Below are 22,075 nucleotides of genomic sequence, written 5' to 3'. Positions count from 1 at the left end.
CCATGACACAGCGCTCCAACTACTGGCATTAACTCAGGGTGAGTCCTTGGTCAGCCAATTTTCCGTCCGCTTCCGTACTTTAGCTTCCGAGCTGGAGTGGTCGGATAAAACCCTTATCCCCATATTTTGGAGGGGCCTGGCTGACCACATTAAGGACGCTCTGGCCACTAGGGAGATTCCTGCCACACTGGAGGAGTTAATAACTGTCTCTACTCGTATCGACCTCCGTTTTAACGAGCGGAGGTTGGAGCGAGCCCAGTGTAGGCAGAAGTTTCGGCTGGCTCCCACCTTCGCCAAACCTTTGGAATCTCCAGTCCAGGTATCCGAGTCACATGAGGCCTTAGAGGTGACATGAGCGGGATCCAAGTCTCAGTCTGCCCGTGCACATAAGGTCCGTCATGTTTGCCAGCAGTCAGGACACCTTGCCTCCAAGGGTCCTCAGCGGTCGGGGAAACATCAGCGTCTAGTGGCAGTTGGAGGAGGTACACTAGACACGGCGACGTTTGCCTCAAAGTTGTCCTTCAAGGGGACAATTACCATAGGCCCATCCACTCTTATGGTCGAGCTATGCGTGGATTCTGGGGCAGAGGGTAACTTTATGTCTTCCACTTTTGCCCAGCGTCACGCAATACCCTTGGTGATGCTCGCCAAGCCGGTAACCGTTTGAGTGGTAAATGGGTCAACACTACCTTCACAGATTACCCACCAAACCATTCCTTTCACGCTATCTGTGTCTCCATCACATCAGGAGATAATCTCCCTATTAGTCATTTCTGAGGGAATTGATGAGGTCCTGTTGGGGATACCATGGCTTCGCTACCATTCTCCTCATATTGAGTGGTCCTCTGGGAGAATTTTGGGATGGAGTAAATCTTGCGAGGGTAGATGTCTGAGGGAGTGCATTCAGGTTGCTACTACACAGGTACCCGCAGATCTTTCCTCTCTCCCCAAGCACTATTGGCCCTATGCAGACGTGTTCTCCAAAAGAGCTGCGGAGACCCTTCCGCCTCACCGCCCCTATGACTGTCCTATTGACCTCTTGCCTGGTGCTGAGCCTCCCCGGGGTCGAGTCTATCCGTTATCTCTCCCGGAGACGGAGGCAATGTCCCAGTACATCCAGGAGAATCTGGCAAGAGGATTCATTAGGAAGTCAGTGTCACCGGCAGGGGCAGGGTTCTTCTTCGTACAGAAGAAGACTGGAGACTTACGTCCATGCATAGACTACAGGGGTCTTAACGCCATCACCGTTAAGAACAAGTACCCACTACCCCTGATATCTGAGCTGTTTGATAGGCTACGGGGAGCGAGGGTATTTACAAAGTTAGATCTGCGGGGTGCTTACAACCTGATTCGCATCCGTGAGGGGGATGAATGGAAGATGGCTTTTAACACCAGGGATGGGCACTATGAATATCTGGTGATGCCCTTCGGGCTCTGTAATGCCCCAGCCGTTTTCCAAGACTTTGTGAACGACATCTTCCGGGATATGCTCACCACCTCGGTCGTAGTCTATCTGGATGATATTCTCATCTTCTCTCCAGATATTGACTCCCATCGGAGAGATGTTCGCAAAGTCTTCGACCTCTTACGGGCAAACTCCCTCTACGCCAAGTTGGAGAAGTGTGTGTTTGAGCAGGAGTCCTTGCCTTTCCTTGGTTATATCATCTCTGCCCAGGGTTTGGCTATGGATCCTGCCAAGCTACAGGCTGTAATGGATTGGCAGGAACCCCATTCTCTTAAAGCGGTACAGCGCTTTATGGGGTTCATTAATTACTATCGCCAGTTCATTCCACACTTCTCAATTTTGGTAGCTCCCTTGGTTGCCCTCACCAAGAAGGGAGCAAATCCCAAGTTGTGGTCAGAGGAGGTCTCCAAAGCCTTTCTCTCGATCAAGTCACACTTCGCTAGCACTCCCATCCTACATCGCCCCGATGTTGATAAGCCATTTATCTTGGAGGTGGATGCCTCATCCGTTGGTGCTGGAGCAGTCCTTTTCCAAAAGGATGCTCAAGGTTGGAAGCATCCTTGCTTCTTCTTCTCCAAGACCTTCACACCAGCGGAGAGGAATTATTCCATCGGGGACAGGGAGTTGCTGGCCATGAAGTTGGCTTTTTCGGAGTGGAGACATCTCTTGGAGGGAGCTCGCTTTCCCTTCCAAGTCTTCACTGACCACAATAACTTGGTGTATCTGCAAACGGCCCAGCGGCTGAATTCTCGCCAGGCTAGATGGTCCCTGTTCTTCTCCCGGTTCCATTTTACTCTCCATTTCCTCTCCGGGGAGAAGAACGTTCGTGCTGATGCTCTCTCCCGCTCCGTGGTGTCATCGGAGGAGGAGGAGCCTCGGCTTATTGTCCCTTCTGAGAGCCTGAGAACTGTAGCTCCGGTTTCGCTAGAGTCTTTGCCCCCGGGCAAGACTTTCGTACCAGCTAACTTGCGACCGGAGGTTCTCTCTTGGGCTCACTCCTCCAGAGTGGGTGGGCATTTTGGGACCAAGAGGACATCTGAGCTTCTGGCAAGAACATACTGGTGGCCGCATATGGCCCGAGATGTCAAGGACTATATTCAGGCGTGCGTTTCTTGCGCCCAGAATTGGTCTCCTCGGCAACGGCCTGCTGGGTTGCTTTACCCTCTACCGGTGGCAGACAGGCCCTGGGAGATGGTCGGGATGGACTTTGTGGTGGGTCTACCCAAGTCGCGTGGCTGCTCCATTATTTGGGTTGTCACTGACCATTTCTCCAAGATGGTGCATTTGGTGCCGCTTCCTCGGTTACCCTCAGCACGGGCCTTGGCGGTGTTGTTCATTAAACACGTTTTCCGTTTGCATGGTATGCCTGATAAGATTGTCAGCGATCGGGGTCCCCAGTTCGCATCTCGGTTTTGGAGAGAGCTCTGCTGTTTACTCAGCATAGAGTTAAACCTCTCCTCTGCATACCATCCCGAGATGAATGGGTTGGTGGAGAGAACCAACCAGACTCTGGTGACATATTTGCGACATTTCGTCTCTGCTAGGAAGGATGACTGGGCATCTTTGCTACCTTGGGCGGAATTTGCCCTGAACAATGCCGTAGCCGATTCCACTGGTCAAACTCCTTTTCTCCTTAACTACGGCCAGCATCCGCGTGTCCCTTTGCCCATGCCCGTGTCATCCACCGATTCTAGGGTGGCAGACTGGGCGGTGGAGGCACGTGACATCTGGGACCGCACACAGGATGCCATCCGGGCCTCCAAGGAGAGAATGAGGGTTTCGGCTGATACACACCGGCGCCCCGCTCCGGTCTTTGCTCCTGGCGACTTAGTGTGGCTCTCCGCCCGTAACATCAGGCTGCGAGTTGAGTCCACTAAGTTTGCTCCTCGCTACATTGGCCCGTTTAAGGTTCTGGAACAGGTCAACCCTGTGGTCTACCGTTTGGCTATTCCTCCACGCCTTGGTATCACCGATACTTTCCACGTTTCCCTCTTAAAGCCCGTTCATTTGTCCTGGTTTTCCGAGTCATCTGCTGGGACATCGGGTTCATCCACGGATGAGTTTGAGGTGAATGCTATTGTGGGGTGCAAGGTGGTACGTGGCAAGAAATTTTATCTGGTGGACTGGAAGGGTCACGGCCCAGAGGATAGAACCTGGGAGCCTGTGGAGCACATTCGGGCTCCGCTGCTTATCGCAGCTTTTGAGCGTAGTGAGGCTCAAGGAGGGGGGGGCCCTAGGAGGGGGGGGGGGTAATGTTAGGAGTCGAGTTTCCTCTGCTGCACAGGGGGAATCTCGATCCGTGTCTGCTGCGGTCTCTCATTCGGTATCGGCCGCAGTGGGCTCTGCTCAGCGGAGACGTCGCTCCCAGCGTCTCGCTGGGGCTGATTCGGTGCATAGGGTCACTACTGCCTTTTCTGGCTTTCCTATGGTACCCTGCACTGATCTGCGGCGAGCGAGCCTCTCTGGGACTAAGTCCTTGTTTACTCACACTGAGCATGCCCAGGGCAGGGTCTCCCATTGGAGGTCGAGGGCCACATGTTCGGTCACATGCTCAGGTGCTGCAGTACATTCCATTGGTCCTTCTGGAAGGTCCTGAAAGGGCAAAACATGCTCAGGTACTGCAGCACTTTCCATTGGTCCTTCTGGAAGGTCCTGAAAGGGCAAAAACTTCAGTAGCAGCTTCCTGTGCTGCAACTATATAAACTGCGCATGACCGCACGGCCATGCGCTAGTATTGTCTTATGTTATGTGCTTTGCGCCAGTGTGGTCACATGTATGTGTGTTCAGGGACCCGGCTGAAATAAGCCCCTAGAATGCTGGCTCCTCCGGCGAGGAGTTTTGTGTGTTTGTGTGACCACTGACTGCTCTCTGTTTGGGCAGTTAGCCTGTGCCTCTGTGGAGTCTAACAGGGCACAGTGCTTTCCTTTCACGGCTACTCAGTGAATTAACTGAGTTAGTCTATACCGCCATATAGCTCCGCCGTTTGCTAGCAGCAGGTACTCCTGCACGGTGGACCCCGGGCTGCGAACGCACCAATATCAATAAACATTTCTATTTACTCGGTGCGTTCCGCTAGCCCTAACAAGGTCTTTCTGAAACCCTTAAAGATGTTATGGTGGGCTTTCCTAGCCATTCAGATTGATCGGCGTCTGCGCGAGCGCAAAGCTGTGCACCATATGGCAGTATCCTCTGAGCATAGTCCTGAACCTATGCAATGTGATAGGATTTTGACTAGAATAGAACGGCAGGAATTCAGACGTCAGAATAGGCTGTGTTTTTACTGTGGTGATTCGGCTCATGTTATCTCTGATTGCCCTAAGCGTACTAAGAGAGTCGCTAGGTCTGTTACCATTAGTACTATACAGCCTAAATTTCTCTTATCTGTGACCCTGATTTGCTCATTGTCGTCCTTTTCTGTCATGGCATTTGTGGATTCAGGCGCTGCCCTGAACTTAATGGACTTAGAATTCGCCAGGCGCTGTGGTTTTTCCTTGCAGCCTTTGCAGAGCCCTATTCCTTTGAGGGGCATTGATGCTACACCCTTGGCAAAGGATAAACCTCAGTACTGGACACAGATGACTATGTACATGGCTCCTGCACATCAGGAAGATTGCCATTTTCTGGTGTTGCATAACCTGTATGATGTTGTTGTACTGAGATTTCCATGGTTACAGGAACATAATCCAGTGCTGGATTGGAAAACTATGTCGGTGACTAGTTGGGTGTTTTCGAGGAGTACATAGTGACGTTCCTTTGATGTCAATTTCCTCTTCCCCCTCTTCTGAGGTCCCTGAGTTTTTGTCAGATTTCCAGGATGTATTTGATGAGCCCAAGTCCAGTTCCCTTCCTCCACATAGGGACTGTGATTGTGCTATTAACTTGATTCCTGGTTGTAAGTTCCCTAAGGGCCGACTTTTCAATCTGTCTGTGCCAGAGCATGCCGCCATGCGGAGCTATGTTAAGGAATCTTTGGAGAAAGGGCATATTCGGCCGTCTTTGTCACCATTGGGAGCGGGTTTCTTTTTTGTTGCTAAGAAGGATGGCTCCTTGAGACCCTGTATTGATTATCGTCTTCTTAATAAGATCACGGTCAAATTCCAATACCCCTTGCCTTTGCTTACTGATTTGTTTGCTCAGATTAAGGGGGCTAGTTGGTTTACTAAGATTGACCTCCAAGAGGCATATAATCTTGTTCATATTAAACAGGGTGACGAATGGAAAACTGCATTTAATACGCCCGAAGGCCATTTTGAATACCTTGTGATGCCATTTGGGCTCTCTAATGCTCCATCTGTGTTCCAGTCTTTCATGCATGATATTTTCCGCAATTATCTTGATAAATTCATGGTCGTATATTTGGATGATATTTAGATTTTTTCCAATGATTGGGAGTCTCATGTGAAGCAGGTCAGGATGGTGTTCCAGATCCTTCGTGATAATGCTTTATTTGTGAAGGGGTCTAAGTGCCTATTCGGAGTTCAGAAGGTCTCTTTTTTAGATTTTATTTTTTCTCCCTCGTCTATAGAAATGGATCCTGTTAAGGTCCAAGCTATTCATGACTGGATCCAACCCACATCTGTGAAGGGACTTCAAAAATTTTTGGGCTTTGCTAATTTCTATCGCCGTTTCATTGCCAACTTTTCCAGTGTGGTTAAGCCCCTTATTGATTTGACGAAGAAAGGCGCTGATGTGACGAATTGGTCCTCTGAGGCTGTTGAGGCCTTTCAGGAGCTTAAACGCCGATTTACTTCTGCCCCTGTGTTGCGTCAACCGGATGTTTCTCTTCCTTTTCAGGTTGAGGTCGACGCTTCTGAGATTGGGGCAGGGGCCGTTTTGTCTCAGAGGGAGTCTGATGGTTCTTTGATGAAACCGTGTGCTTTTTTTTCCAGAAAGTTTTCGCCTGCGGAACGCAATTATGATGTCGGCAATTGGGAGTTGTTGGCTATGAAGTGGGCATTTGAGGAGTGGCGACATTGGCTTGAGGGAGCTAAACACCGTGTTGTGGTCCTGACCGATCATAAGAATCTGATTTACCTCGAGTCGGCCAAGCGGCTGAATCCTAGACAGGCTCGATGGTCCCTGTTTTTCTCCCGTTTTGATTTTGTGGTCTCGTATCTTCCGGGATCTAAGAATGTTAAGGCTGATGCCCTCTCTAGGAGTTTTTCGCTTGATTCTCCTGGAGTCCTGGAGCCGGTTGGCATTCTTAAGGAGGGGGTGATTCTTTCTGCTATCTCCCCTGATTTGCGGCGGGTGCTTCAGGAATTTCAGGCTGATAGGCCTGACCGCTGTCCAGTGGGGAAGCTGTTTGTTCCTGATAGATGGACAAGTAAGGTAATTTCTGAGGTTTATTGTTCAGTGTTGGCTGGTCATCCTGGGATTTTTGGTACCAGAGATTTGGATGCTAGGTCCTTTTGGTGGCCTTCCTTGTCTCGCGATGTGCGTGCTTTTGTGCAGTCCTGTGGGACTTGCGCCCGGGCCAAGCCTTGCTGTTCCCGCGCTAGTGGGTTGCTTTTGCCTTTGCCGGTCCCTGAGAGGCCCTGGACGCATATTTCCATGGATTTTATTTCAGATCTTCCTGTTTCCCAAAAGATGTTTGTTATCTGGGTTGTTTGTGACCGGTTCTCTAAAATGGTCCATCTGGTACCTTTGCCTAAGTTGCCTTCCTCCTCAGATCTGGTTCCATTGTTTTTTCAGCATGTGGTTCGTTTGCATGGCATTCCAGAGAATTTTGTGTCTGACAGAGGTTCTCAGTTTGTCTCTAGATTTTGGCGGGCCTTTTGTGCTAGGATGGGCATTGATTTATCTTTTTCTTTGGCGTTTCATCCTCAGACTAATGGCCAAACTGAGCGAACTAATCAGACCTTGGAGACCTATTTGAGATGCTTTGTGTCTGCTGATCAGGATGATTGTGTGTCTTTCTTGCCGTTGGCCGAGTTTGCCCTTAATAATCGGGCTAGTTCGGCTACTTTGGTTTCACCTTTCTTTTGTAATTTTGGTTTTCATCCTCGTTTTTCTTCTGGGCAGGTTGAGCCTTCTGATTGTCCTGGTGTTAATTCTGTGGTGGACAGGCTGCAGCAGATTTGGACTCATGTGGTGGACAATTTGACGTTGTCTCAGGAAAGGGCTCAACGTTTTGCTAACCGCCGTCGGCGTGTTGGTCCCCGGCTTCGTGTGGGGGATTTGGTTTGGTTGTCTTCTCCTCATGTTCCTATGAAGGTTTCTTCTCCTAAGTGTAAGCCTCGGTTTATAGGTCCTTATAAAATTTCTGAAATTATTAATCCGGTGTCTTTTCGTTTGGCTCTTCCTGCTTCTTTTGCCATTCATGATGTTTTCCATAGATCTTTGTTGCGGAGATATGTGGTGCCTGTTGTTCCCTCGGTTGACCCTCCTGCCCCGGTGTTGGTTGAGGGAGAGTTGGAATATGAGGTTGAGAAGATTTTGGATTCTCGTTTTTCAAGATGGAGGCTTCAGTATCTTGTCAAGTGGAAGGGTTATGGCCAGGAGGATAATTCTTGGGTTGTTGCCTCCGATGTCCATGCTACCGATTTGGTTCGTGCTTTTCACTTGGCTCGTCCTGATCGGCCTGGGGGCTCTGGTGAGGGTTCGGTGACCCCTCCTCAAGGGGGGGGGGGTACTGTTGTGAATTCCGCTCTTGGGCTCCCTCCGGTGGTTGTAAGTGGCACTTTTGTGAGTTCTGCTCTTGGGCTCCCTCTTGTGGTTTCTAGTGGTATGGCTGCTCCTTGGAGTTAGCTGTCATCAGCTGCCTCCACTTATCGTCTGCTATTTAAGTCTGGCTCTTTCTTCAGCCTGTGCCACTTGTCAATGTTTCCTGGCTGGATTCACATCTCTGCTTGGATTCTCCTGGTTTCCTGACCAGTTCTGCAAAGATAATTTCTGGCTTTGCTCATTTCAGTCCACATATTGTGGACTTATTGTTCTGTGCATTCTATATTTGTCCAGCTTGTCAGTATGGATTTTTTCTGTTAGCTGGAAGCTCTGGAAAGCAGATTTACCCTCCACACCTTTAGTCAGGTGTGGAGATTTTGTAAACTCTGTGTGGATTATCTATCAAGCTAGACTGGCCTCCTATGCTAAAATCTGAGTTCATGTTATTTTCCCCTCCTCTCACCGTCAATATTTGTGGGGGGCTATCTTTCCTTTGGGGATTTTCTCTGAGGCAAGATAGGTTTCCTGTTTCCATCTTTAGGGGAAGTTAGATCTTAGGCTGTGCCGAGGGGTCTAGGGAGCGTCAGGTACCCCCCACGGCTATTTTTAGTTGCGCTGCTAGGTTCAGGGTTTGCGGTCAGTACAGATACCACCTCCTTCAGAGCTTGTCTCATGTTGTTCCTAAACCACCAGATCATAACAAAAGACACACACAGGCAGAAAACAGGATTTAGCAAAAGAGGCCACTCTAGGTAAAATAGGAAAGGATAGGACAGAATACTGTACGGTCAGTATTAAAACCCTTCCAAAAATATCCACAGCAGATTATACAAAAAAATTCCTCCATCTAACTAAAGACGTGGAACGTATATCTGCAACTCCAGAGAATCCTACACACAGAGCAGAAATACAATCAAAAATCCAGCACACAGCATGTGTGCCAAAGAAAAAAAACCAGACACTTATCTTTGCTGAATTGGCAGCTAAGCAGGAGAAACCAGACAGAGGTCCAACACCTCCCAATAACCATTGACAACTAATGAATCCTGCAAACCTAAATACCCCAGTCAGAATTGCAATCAGCAGATACACCTGACCAGGACTGCAGCCCAGGAACAACTGCATTACCACCTACAACCACCGGAGGGAGCCCAAAAGCAGAATTCACAACAGAGTCCATGATGCCACTCTTCAGAGGAGATTCAAACAGGAGAACAACTTGCAAGTGGCCACTTTAAGTAGCTTTTCTCATGATTGCATACACCTGGCTATGAAGTTCAAAGCTCAATGAGGTTAGAAAACCAAAAAAAGTGCTTTAGTAAGTCAGTAAAAAGTAGGTAGGAGTATTTAAAACACGAAAATGATAAGGGTGCCCATACTTATGCACCTGTCAAATTTTGTTTGAATGCAGATTGCACATTTTCTGTTAGTACAATAAACCTCATTTCAAGGCAGAAACATTGCTGTGTCCAACAGTTATTAGATATATGAAACTGAAATAGCTGTTGCAAGAAAAAAACAATTTTTATAAAACATTAAGCTTAAGATTAATAGGGGTGCCCAAACTTTTTTCATATAACTGTTTGTAATCGGTGACAGGCATAGATACCCATATCCCAAGATACTTAAATTGGCTCACCACCTTCAGTCGCCCATCCTCCAGTGGCTCCCCCCCAGCGTCATCTACCTTAAACAAGATAGACTTACTCCAATTTATCTTTAGTCCCGACACCGAGCCGAATCGTTCAATAATCCCAATGGCTCCCTCCAAGGAAGCAACCAGGTCAGCCAGAAATAGCAGAATGTCATCCGCATACAACGCCACCCTTTCTTCAGTCATCCCATACTTAAACCCAGACACCTCATCAGACCATTGAAGCTTAGTAGCCAGTGGTTCCACAGCCAGAGCAAATAAAAGAGGAGAGAGCGGACATCCCTGCCTCGTCCCTCTAGCTAATTGTATGGTCCGTGATAACTCCCCTTTCACCCTGACCCTGGCCATCGGCATTGAGTACATCAGCCGAATCCAAGATATGAACTGCGAGCCAAACCCCATACTCCGTAACACCTGCCAGAGATACCCCCACTCCACACTATCGAACGCCTTATGGGCGTCTAAAGATGCAATAACTCTCTGGCCACAGTTATAGGATCTGAGTTGCAGATTCATAAATAGCCTCCCAAAGTTGATCGCAGTGGACCTATCAGGCATAAAGCCAGACTGGTCTGAGTGCACCAGGCCGGAAATGACACTCGTCAACCTCATCGCCAACACCTTAGCCAGGAGTTTGACATCTATAGTGAGCAAGGAGATTGGCCAGTATGAATTCGGCTGTTTCAAGTCCTTCCCCTCCTTAGGAATCACCACTATTATGGCCTCTCGCATGGATGCCTGCAGATTTCCTCTACTCCTAGCCTCCTCCAGGACCGCCTTTAATCTAGGGATCAGTACTTCCTCCATATTTTTATAAATTTCGGCAGGAAATCCATCTACACCAGGCGCCTTTCCATTAGCCATAGATTGCAATGCTCGACCCAGCTCCTCCTTTGTGATGGGAGCCTCCAAGTCTTCTCTATCTGTGTCACACAATCTCGGGAGCTCCAATCCCTCAAGAAACGCCACCGTGTTTCCCACCGATCCGTCCACCCGAGAGGAATATAGGTCTGCGTAAAAATCCGCAAACACCTCTAAAATCTCTGGAGTCTCAGAGACAGTCACACCACTCCCCGACACCAGAGAATGGACAAAAGAAGTATTTCTCTGGGCAGAAGCCACCAGCAATAGCATATGACCCACAGATTCGCCCTCCTGATAATAAGCCAGGTTCATGAATTCCCTCTTCCTTTCAGCCTTACCCAACAAAACTTCTTCCAGCTGACTTTGAGCTGCTTTTAACCTCCTCCCAGGTTCCAGAGTACCCAGTATTACCATCTCATCCTCAGCTATCCTCAACCCATCAATCGCTAACCTCTCTGCCTCTCTCGATTTCCGCTTACACCTGCTAATATCCCTAAACAGCAGCCCAGTACGCCTTCATGGCTTCCCACACAGTAAGAGCATCTACACTTCCCTCATTTATCTCAAAAAAATCCGCCAACTCCTGTTTTAGCTTTTCCAAATATATACTGTGCAGCCAATTAGGGTGAATTTTCCACTCTCTCCTGCTCCCGGTCCCTGTCCCCACCGGTCGAAACTCCATTTTAACTGGACTATGGTCTGAGAGAGCCCTAGGCAAATATCTCACATCCCCTACCATCGTATCCAACAAACAGTTACCCAGTGCCAAATCGATCCTGGACAAAGTACCATGTGCTGGTGAATAACCTGAATACTCCCTTTCCCCAATATGTCTAACTCTCCATAGATCAATCATACCTACTTCTCGAACATAGGTCCCAAACGTAGTAACGTGTCCCACTGTCCTATTCTGGGAGTTTTTATTTTTATCCCAAAAGTCATCACATATATTATTAAGATCACCAATAATTAGAAGCGGTAACGGACCACAACACTCCACCCTCTCCATCACCTCTCTTATTTTCTTGCTTGAGTATGGGGCGGAATATACATTGCCGCTATACACATCAACACTCCATTAATTTTACATTTCACCACCACATACTGACCATCCACATCCTCCTGTACCATTACGTCTTCATACTGCACCCCCACAGGTATTAACACAGACACACCCCTAGAGTACGTAGAGAAAGTAGAATGATACGCCCTCTGTATCCAGCGCCTATTCAATACATCCACCCTCTCCCGCACTAAATATGTCTCCAGCAGGCATATCATTGAGACCCTCTGTTCTCGAACATACTGCAGACTTGCCGCCCGCAGGGTTTTATCCGTCAGACCTCTCACATTCCAACTCAATATTTTAATGCGATCCCCCATCATGTGGCTCATCATCCCTCATAGTATCCAGTTTCCCAAGTATGAGCTGTCCAGCTGTGGAACGCACCCGGAAGTTCCTGCAGCTGCCCTGGATGTGACGTCAGTGGAAGCAACCTGCCGGTAATGGACGCCAAGAGCCCTTGCCGGAGGGAAGCGGCTCCCACCCTCGGAGCTCCCGCTCAACGGGGAATCTGGCTGAGGGTACCCCACTTCGAGGGGTGTCAGCTCTGGGCCTCTTCACAGGGGAAGGAGAGGATGAACCCCCAGAACCGTCTGAGCCCGTCCAAGGTAAGTTTTCACCGGCGCTTCAACTCCGACCTCGCTCTCTCGTGCCTATCCTTACAGGGACAGGAAAAACACTGGTGCATGGGTGTGGGGAGGGTCTTTTAACCTTTCATGCATTTCCTGTCCCTATAAGGAAGGACAACCTCCTTGGTGCTGTCAGGAGGGACGTCCTGGAAACATAATTTTCTTGAACAATTTCAAGGGTGCCAAATAGTGATGAGCGAGTATACTCATTACATGCTCGGATGATCTCTGAGTATTTGGATGTGCTCGGAGATTTAGTTTCTGTCGCTGTAGCTGCATGATTTCCGGCTGCTAGCCAGCCTGAATACATGTGGCGGTTGTCTGTCTGTTAGGAAATCCCCACATGTATTCAGGCTGTCTAGCAAATGCAAATCATGCAGCTACAGAGACAGAAACTAAATCTCCGAGCACATCCAAATACTTGGAGATCACTAGAGCATGCTTTGGAAATCTCGAGCAACGAGTATTCTAGCTCATCACCAGTGCCAACACTTGTGGCCATGACTGTCATGATCGGGTCAGGGGAGCCGCCGGCCAGTATGAGCATTGCGATGCAATCCTGATTTGAGCTAGATAGCCATATGACTCTTCCCTTATAGTGGTGGATAAATCAAGACTGAACACAAGATCTTTACAACCTTCTACACATCATAGGAGAGATTTCATGACACCTTCTATCTACCTGATGATCCTGAGGAACATTGGAACCTTCTTGTTTACAGTCCTGTGGAAGAAAACAACGGGGACATCTCTCTGGTGTTGTCTTCTCACTGGATAGAACTGGAGGAAACACATACAGGGACTGGATTAATTATTTACATACAGATAATTATAGGCCGTGTGCATTTGATCCTGTCTATTACCTGGTGATGTGAGGGGCTGGAGAACCTCCATCATGACGTCCTTGTACAGATCTTTATGTCCTTCGAAATACTCCCACTCCTCCATGGAGAAATAGATGGTGACATCATGACACCTTATAGGAATCTGACACATACAATGATACTGTGATCCCCTGGTCCCTTTACAGCGTTACTGTATAATGTCCCAGCATTCCCAGCAGTGTTACCTCTCCAGTCAGCAGCTCCATCATCTTGTAGGCAAGTTCTAGGATCTTCTGGTCACTGATGTTCTTCTGTATCAGGGGGTGAGGTGGAGGCCCCGTGATCGGGCTCAGGGGTCTTCCCCATCCCTCAGACACATGGGCCTGACAGCGCTCACTAGAGGTCTTCTTCACTACTGTGTAATCCTGGTCATGGAGAGACACATTAATAAATCTCACTACAGACATTTCCAGAGTCCTCACCTCTCCAGTTCTGTCCGTCTGTTATTCCCATAGATAAGAATGATGTAATGTGACGTCATCAGAATCTCTCACCTCTCCAGTAAGCCGGAAGAGGATCTCTAGGGTGAGGTGTAATATCCTCTCCGCCATCTTGTCCCTGTCCCTATCCATCCTTGTAGGGTCACTCAGGAGAATTCTCTTATACAAAAGATCTCCACTGAGAGGATCCGATATTGTAGGGACCTGAATGGGGAGAAGATGGCGATGTGACATCATAAAGATCCCATGTAAGAAATCTCCGGAGCTGTTACCGGCGTCACATGATCACTACATCCAGTCATGGTCCCGTCCTGCCCCTGGTATAACCCACAGTACAATTATAGTCACATACAGAGATTTACCACAGAATATCTCCAAAAAAACCAACAGAACAAATCTAAACGGTAAAACTAAAATTATCTGAAGCTTACTTAAATATTTCATAAAAACAAGACAAAGTTACAAAGTGCAGGGAACATCCACAGAGATCCGCACAGAAGAAGAAGCGGGGATGTCAGTAACAGATAATGATAGAACATTAATAGAAGCTACAGAAAATTGTAATCCCAGTAAAAGAATGTGAATGTCCCAGAAAGGCGCTGCATAAATCGAGAAAAATCAAGAAGTGGATTAGTGTCGGGGCAGAAATAATGATTGCAATTTCTAAAAAGTGGAAACTTTATTAAATACAATTCATAGAACAATCGTACAAATACAGAAATGGATGAATATCCCACAAAGGAGTCACAAACAATAAATATAAATAACTGGTAACAATAAGGTCACCCACCAAAACACAAATGCTTCCTCAGGGGTTGGAAGGGGATAGGAGTGGGGAGCTTAGCCAAACATTTAAAGTGCAAGTAGCCAATACAAAAGGTGCACATAGTGACAGCAGGGGATTTCAATCCAAATATCAAGTATTAAGAAAAACTTACATAGAACGGAGACAGCACCGATGCTGTGGACACACTGATGTATGGACAGAACAGCAGATCGGTCTGTCAGTCTACTGAAGGGAAATCATAGCGCCCGTCACAGATGACAACAGGGAGATCACACAGATCCAACCACTGCCAACAGTTTGTCAGGGTACGCAAGTCCGCTGCCTCCAATTGTCAGGACAGTTAAGCAATAGGCTGACAAGGGATGGACGAGGCTGTGGCTCAAAGATTGTGTTCACCTTCCTGACCAGGCCAATTTTTACAATTCTGACCACTGTCTGTTTATGAGCTAATAACTTGGGAACGCTTCAATGGATCCTCCATTGATTTTGAGACTGTATTCTTGTGAAATATTGTACTTCATGGTAGTGGTAATATTTATTTGATATAACTTGTGTTAATTTGTTAAAAAAAAAACAGAAATTTGGTGAAAATTTTGCAATTTTCAAACTTTTACTTTTTATGCCCTTAAATCAGAAAGTCATAGTGCACAAAATAGCTAATAAATAACATTTCCCTCATGTCTACTTTACAGCAGCGCAATTTTTAAAACATTTTTTTTTGTTAGGAAGTTATAAAGGTTAAAAGTTGACCAGCGATTTCTCATTTTTACAACAAACTTTGGAAAACCATTTTTTAGGGACCACCTCACATTTGAAGTGATTCTGAGGCGACTATATGACAGAAAATACCCAAAGGAGACACCATCCTAAAAACTGCACCCCTCAAGGTACTCAAAATCACATTCATGACGTTTATTAACTCTTCAGGTGTTTCACAGGAATTTTTGAAACGTGGAAGGAAAAAATAAACATTTACTTTTCGTTCACTAAAATTTTCCTTTAGACCTAATTTTTTTTTTACTTTCGCAAGGGTAACAGGAGAAATTGGACCATACAATTGTTTTGCAATTTCTCCTGAGCATGCCAATATCCTATATATTTGGGCAAACGACAATGCTCGAAAGGGGAGGAGCGCCATTACACTTTTTTGAATGTAAAATTTTCAGGCATAAATAGGGGACGCCATTAGTGATGGGCGAGCACCTAAATGTTTGGGTGCTCGTTGCTCGGGTCGAGCAAATTGGAATGCTTGGGTGCTCGACCCCAGCAATGAGCCCAATGTAAGTCTATGGGAAATCGAGCATTTTTCCGGTGGCCCCCGGCGGTCTGCAGAGGGACTAGAAATTGTGGAAATCGATGGAAACAGTGCTCAAATGACATGGGAACAGCATGGGGAAGACCCCTGGAAGCATTTCTTACTCCCAGGTCACTGCTGTGCACAATGTCAGAGTCTTACACCACTTTTACAGACTCACAGAAAAACATACAAAAACTAAACTAAAATTAATTTTCCTTGGAAATATGTTAAGGAACATCCTTTCCAGGGTATTGACTTGTATATAAGGCAAAATAAATAATCAAAAATGCTCCTCCACACTTTGGGCTATGTTCACACGTGGCATTTTTTATGCGTTTTTAAACTTTAGCATTGCTTTCAACCAAGACAAATGCATTCACTGGGAACTGTTATTTTAACATTTTGCAACCTTATCTGGCCATGTGGTGTGTGACATCATCAGACACATCCTGTTTCATTTATGAAGGAGGGACTCAGTCACAAAGCCTATTTTTATAGGCGGCCTTTACTATTCTTAAAGGGCCAGTAGACGGCCCTCACTATTCTTAGAGAGCCATCAGTTGGCAATGTATTGTTGTTCCCATTATTAAACAGTGGGTCTCCTATACTGTTATTGCGTATGTAGTGATTGGCAGGGCTGCCCAACATTTGGACGTACCTCAACAACCCACTGAACATATGTACAGGAGGGCCTCCTGAAAACAATGTCCCCATTATTAGGAAGTCGGTCTCCCATACTGTTTGCCTATGCAGTGAATGCAAGGGCTGCCAAAAATTTAGAGGCACTCCAATGCCCCTTTGAAGAGATATAGAGGAGGGCCTCATGAAAAAATGTTCCCATTATTAGGAAGTGGGTCTCTTTTAATGCCCATGCACTAAGTGTATGGGCTGGCAAACATTTACCCCTGGTTGGTACATGAACCAATATTTTTTACAGGCATCATGAACACCATTTAAAAAAATTATGTGGGTGCTGCATCATGGACCACCGTCATCCTGGTAATATGGTGGTGGAGGAGGAGGAGGAGAACAACAGCAAATAGCCAAAATCAGGAAGCGTATACCCATGTGCAGGTGTGAAGAGGTGCATGGGCATAGACCTCCAAAAATTGAGTTTATGTTACGCTGCTATCATTTGGTGGTGTTGCGAACTCTGGCCCAATCCAGCCTTTGTTCATTGTGGGGAAATATGCATAAATATATACATGTGCAGTGAACTATGTATAGGTTTGTTGTGTGACTAGTAATCATTTAACATCTGTCCTGAAGGCTGCAGGTCTCACCCAGGTGTTAATATGTATTATCCTGAGACAGCAGACTTCTGTCTCTAAACTCGCCAGGGGGCCTAGCTAGGACCAGGAAGGAGAGGAAGCGCTTCACACCTTCGGCTCTTTGGAAGAGAGATGTCAATTACAGCCTTACACTCTCTATCTGTGGGAACTTTACAGTAAGAATTTCAGAGAAAATAATATATTCATTGGGGGCACGGACGTGGCACAATCAAAAACAAGCAATTAGAATATCAATTTGATGGGCAGGTCTAGAAATCTGACCTCCAGGGTGACTCTATAAATTTGGCTTGTAAACATTCAAAATTGTTCACATAATGGGGGTAGCCGAGCTGATGTGATCCAGTCTATATTCATCCTACCCTCAGGGAGCAGAAAGCAGACTACAAAGTTAGCTATTTTCTGTAAGTTTTCTCCTGTTTATTTTATACTGTTTTGCATACCTGTATGTCTTTTTATTACCATATTTTTATACCTTTTTCGTTACTGTAAGTACTGAAACTGAACCTTTTTTGTATTAAAGCATAAAACTTTAACAGTTGAACCAGGTATGTTCTAAAGAATCCATAGCCTTAAAGTGTTTGACCTTTATGAGTGATAGACAGTAGTAGTAATATTTCCGGGACTCATAGCCCGTGTGTTCGGTTAGTGGTGGGTGTGTGGCCTGGGTCGGCATGTGATTTATGCTCCCATTACAGCATATGACAGAGATTGAATGCTGGACTGAGAGAGGGGAGATAGGTTAACCCTTGCAGGCGCAACCCCAAGTCACATGCTGAGTGCGGGTACGTGACAAATTGGTAGCAGAACGGAGTGTGATCCGTGACATTCATTTTTATAAGAGGCAGCCTGTCAGCATTTTCAGGTGACAGGCAGATGCGCTTATCAGTTATAATTCCACCAGCGGCACTAAAAACTTGCTGAGAAAACGTTAGCGGCAGGGCAGGCCAGGACCTCCAAGGCGTAGAGAGCCAGTTCATGCCACGTGCCCAGCTTGGATACTCAATAATTATAAGGCACAGAGGTATCATGTAGGATGTTGGTACAGTCAGCAAGTTACTCCCTCAGCATCTTCCCAAACTTTGCACTCTTTGTAAGAGTACCCAGCGCCTCAGGGCCTGTGCGATGGGAGTGTCTGAGAAAAGTCTCCCAGAACTTTGCCAGTGTTCCCCTGCCTCTGCTGGAATGAAGTTGTGTCTCTCTTGCCTGTCCAACGAACTGTGACCTCTGCCACCAGCTTTTTCAGACGGGAATTTTTTTAATAATTCTGCAACAAGGGCCTTCTGGTACTGCCCCATTTTAGTAGACCTGTCTGCCTCGGGAAAAAGAGATAGAAAGTTCTCCCTGTAGCATGGGTCTAGAAGTCTCACCAACCAGAAATTACTGTCACCCAAAATTTTGAGACCACGAGGGTCGTGGGAAAAGCAGCGTAACAAAATCAGCCATGTATGCCAGACTGCTAACAGGCAAGACTTCCGTGTCCTCACCAAGAGGACGATTGACCATGCTCTCCTCCTCCTTCTCCCTGTCCTCAGACCATCCACACTGAACAGACGGTATGACAGTTGGGCAAGTAGTACCGTCTATAGATCATGAAACTAGCTCCTGTTCCTCCTCTTCCTCATTGTCACCCAATCCACATTTGGATGAGAGGAGGCTAGCCTGTATTTAATCACCCTGTATTATTCCTTGCTCCATCTCATCGTGCTCCGCCTGCAATGTATCCTCTTTGATTGTGAGCAGACAGCGTTTCAGAACACAGAGAATCGGGATGGTGACGCCAATTATGCTCACCATCTTGTTGGAGTCCTCAAAGTTTTGGAGGATGGTACATATGTTTGACATCCATGTCCACTCCTGAGGTCTTATGTGTGGGTTCTGAATTGAATACCGATGGCCTTGCTGATGCTGGTAGTCAACAACTACCCTCTTTTGCTCACAAATCCTTTCCAACATCTGCAGTATAGAGTTTCAATACATGGGGACATCACACACCAGTTGGTGAGCCGGAAGCCGCCAATGCTTCTGAAGCACGGCAAGAGCGGCGGAAGCTGTAGCTGACTTTCTCAAACTGACACACAGGCGGCATACTTTGACAAGCAGATAAGGCAGCTTCGGGTAGGTTTTGAGAAACCGCTGAGCCACGAGGTTAAGCACATGAGCCAGACATGGTGCATGTGTGAGCTCGCCTCACCTGTTGTGAATTCTGCTCTTGGGCTCCCTCCCGTGGTTGTAAGTAGCATTTTTGTGAGTTCTGCTCTTGGGCTCCCTCCTGTGGTTTTGAGTGGTATGGCTGCTTCTTGGATTTAGCTTCAGCAGCTGTTTTCACTGATCGTCTTTCTGGCTCGGCTATATTAGTCTGGCCTTATCCCTCATTCAATGCCAGTTGTCAATTGTTCCTGCCTGGAGTCATTGCTCTTAGGACTTTCCTGACACTCTGACCAGTTCATCAAAGCTAAGTCCTTGCTTGTCCTTTTGCGGTTCACTTGTTGTGGACTTTGTTGTTCAGCACTTTCTTTGTTTTTGTTCATTTGTCCAGCTTTTCAGTATGGATCTATTCAGCTAAGCTGGAAGCTCTGGGCAGCAGAGTTTGCCCTCCACACCTTTAGTCAGGTGTGGAGATTTTTGCATTTCTCTGCGGTGGACTTTTTCTAGTTTTTATTACTGACCGCACAGCGTTCTGTCCTGTACTATTTCTATCTAGCTAGAAGTGGCCTCCTGTGCTAAATCTTGTTTCATACTACGTATGTCATTTCCTTCTCCTCTCACAGTCATTATTTGTGGGGGCTAATCTATCCTTTGGGGATTTTCTCTGAGGCAAGATAGTTTTCCTGCTTCTATCTTTAAGGGTAGTTAGCTCTTAAGCTGTGACGAGATGCCTAGGCAGAGTTAGGAGCATTCCACGGCTACTTCTAGTGTTGTGTTGAGCTTAGGGACTGCGGTCAGTATAGTTGCCACCTGCTCAGAGCTAGACGCATGTCGCTCCTTAATCACCAGATCATAACAGTACAACTGGCCAAAAATTAGCTGAATGCATCTCAAAATAAGGAAGAGAAAAAGAGTTCTGAGCCATTTTTTTTTTCTTTAGTTTGTTTTGTCTTTTTCCTTCCTCTTGATCTCTGGGTGATTCGGGATTTGGATGCAGGCATGGATGTTCAGGGTTTGTTTTCTCGTGTGGATCAGCTTGCTGCAAGAGTACAGAGTATTCAAGATTATGTTGTTCATACTCCGGCCTTAGAGCCTAGAATTCCTACTCCGGATTTGTTTTACGGGGATAGATCTAAGTTTTTGAACTTTAAAAATAACTGCAAATTGTTTTTTGCTCTGAAACCCCGTTCCTCTGGTGACCCCATTCAGCAAGTAAAGATACTTATTTCTCTGCTGCGTGGCGACCCTCAGGACTGGGCATTCTCACTTGAGTCAGGGAATCCGGCATTGCTTAATGTAGATGCATTTTTTCAATCGCTCGGATTATTGTATGACAAACCTAACTCTGTAGAGCATGCTGAGAAAACACTGTTGGCCCTGTGTCAGGGTCAGGAAGCGGCAGAATTATACTGCCAGAAATTTAGAAAATGGTCTGTGCTCACTAAATGGAATGAGGACGCTCTGGCAGCAATTTTCAGAAAGGGTCTTTCTGAAGCCCTTAAAGATGTTATGGTGGGGTTTCCCACACCTGTTGGTTTGAGCGAATCTATGTCTCTGGCCATTCAGATTGATCGGAGCCTGCGCGAATGCAAAGTGGTGCACCATATGGCAGTGTCCTCTGAGCAAAGTCCTGAGCCCATGCAATGTGATAGGATTTTGACTAGAGCGGAACAGAGGGGATACAGACATCAGAATGGGCTGTGTTTTTACTGTGGTGATTCTGCTCATGCTATTTCTGATTGCCCTAAGCGTATTAAGAGGGTCGCTAGATCTGTTACCATTAGCACTGTGCAGCCTAAGTTTCTCCTGTCTGTGACCCTGATTTGCTCATTGTCATCTTTTTCTGTCATGGCATTTGTGGATTCAGGCGCTGCTCTGAACTTAATGGACTTAGAATTCGCTAGGCGCAGTGGTTTTTCTTTGCAGCCTTTGCAGAGTCCCATACCCTTGAGGGGTATTGATGCTACACCATTGGCCAAGAATAAACCTCAGTATTGGACTCAGCTGACTATGTGCATGGCTCCTGCACATCAGGAAGATTGCCGTTTTCTGGTGTTGCATAATTTACATGATGTTGTACTGGGTTTTCCATGGTTACAGGTGCACAATCGAATGCTGGATTGGAGATCAATGTCTGTGACTAGTTGGGGATGTCAAGGGGTACATAGTGACGTTCCTTTGATGTCAATTTCCTCTTTCCCCTCTTCTGATGTTCCTGAATTTTTGTTAGATTTCCAGGATGTATTCGATGAGCCCAAGTCCAGTTCCCTTCCTCCACATAGGGACTGTGATTGTGCTATTGACTTGATTCCTGGCTGTAAGTTCCCTAAGGGCCGACTTTTCAACCTGTCTGTGCCAGAGCATGCCGCCATGCGGAGCTATGTTAAGGAGTCTTTAGAGAAGGGGCATATTCGGCCGTCTTCGTCACCATTGGGAGCGGGATTCTTTTTTGTTGCCAAGAAGGATGGCTCCTGTTGTGAATTCTGTGGCAGAGCTCCCTCCTGTGGTCACAAGTGGTACTTCGGCTGGTTCTCTCTGTGAGCTTCCGTTGGTGGAGGAAAGTGGTACTGCGGCTTCTGAGTTTCCTTCCTCAGGTGATGTGGTGAAGTCGTTAGGTGCTGCTCTATTTAACTCCACCTAGTGCTTTGATCCTGGCCTCCAGTCAATGTTCTAGTATTGGACCTGTTTCCTCCTGGATCGTTCCTGTGGCCTGCTGCTCTGCATAGCTAAGTTCCTCTTTGCTATTTGTTTGCTGTTTTTTTTCTGTCCAGCTTGTGAATTTGTTTTTTTCTGCTTGCTGGAAGCTCTGGGACGCAGAGGGTGTACCTCCGTGCCGTTAGTTCGGTACGGAGGGTCTTTTTGCCCCCTTTGCGTGGTTTTTGTAGGGTT

At 46.8% G+C, this 22,075-nt stretch overlaps 1 protein-coding gene across 2 annotated transcripts in view; it reads right to left on the bottom strand.

Moving 5' to 3' along the window:
* Positions 1 to 22,075, bottom strand: part of LOC138666987 (zinc finger protein 665-like) — a 119,301-nt gene that overhangs the window by 32,521 nt on the left and 64,705 nt on the right. Inside the window, exons 6-9 of one of the 2 annotated variants that reach the window (XM_069755194.1) lie at positions 13,720 to 13,869; positions 13,411 to 13,590; positions 13,205 to 13,328; positions 13,024 to 13,121 (exon numbers count right to left, since the gene is read on the bottom strand). In XM_069755194.1, the coding sequence (XP_069611295.1) occupies positions 13,024 to 13,121; positions 13,205 to 13,328; positions 13,411 to 13,590; positions 13,720 to 13,869 (552 nt within the window). The remainder of the gene's footprint in view (positions 1 to 13,023; positions 13,122 to 13,204; positions 13,329 to 13,410; positions 13,591 to 13,719; positions 13,870 to 22,075) is intronic. The other variant, XM_069755195.1, reaches the window with a different exon arrangement.

The sequence above is a fragment of the Ranitomeya imitator genome, chromosome 2 (genome assembly GCF_032444005.1).
Source record: "Ranitomeya imitator isolate aRanImi1 chromosome 2, aRanImi1.pri, whole genome shotgun sequence".
Lineage (NCBI taxonomy): Eukaryota > Metazoa > Chordata > Amphibia > Anura > Dendrobatidae > Ranitomeya > Ranitomeya imitator.
The sequence above is the reverse complement of the archived record's forward strand: the minus strand, read 5'-3'. Positions and strand labels throughout refer to the sequence as shown.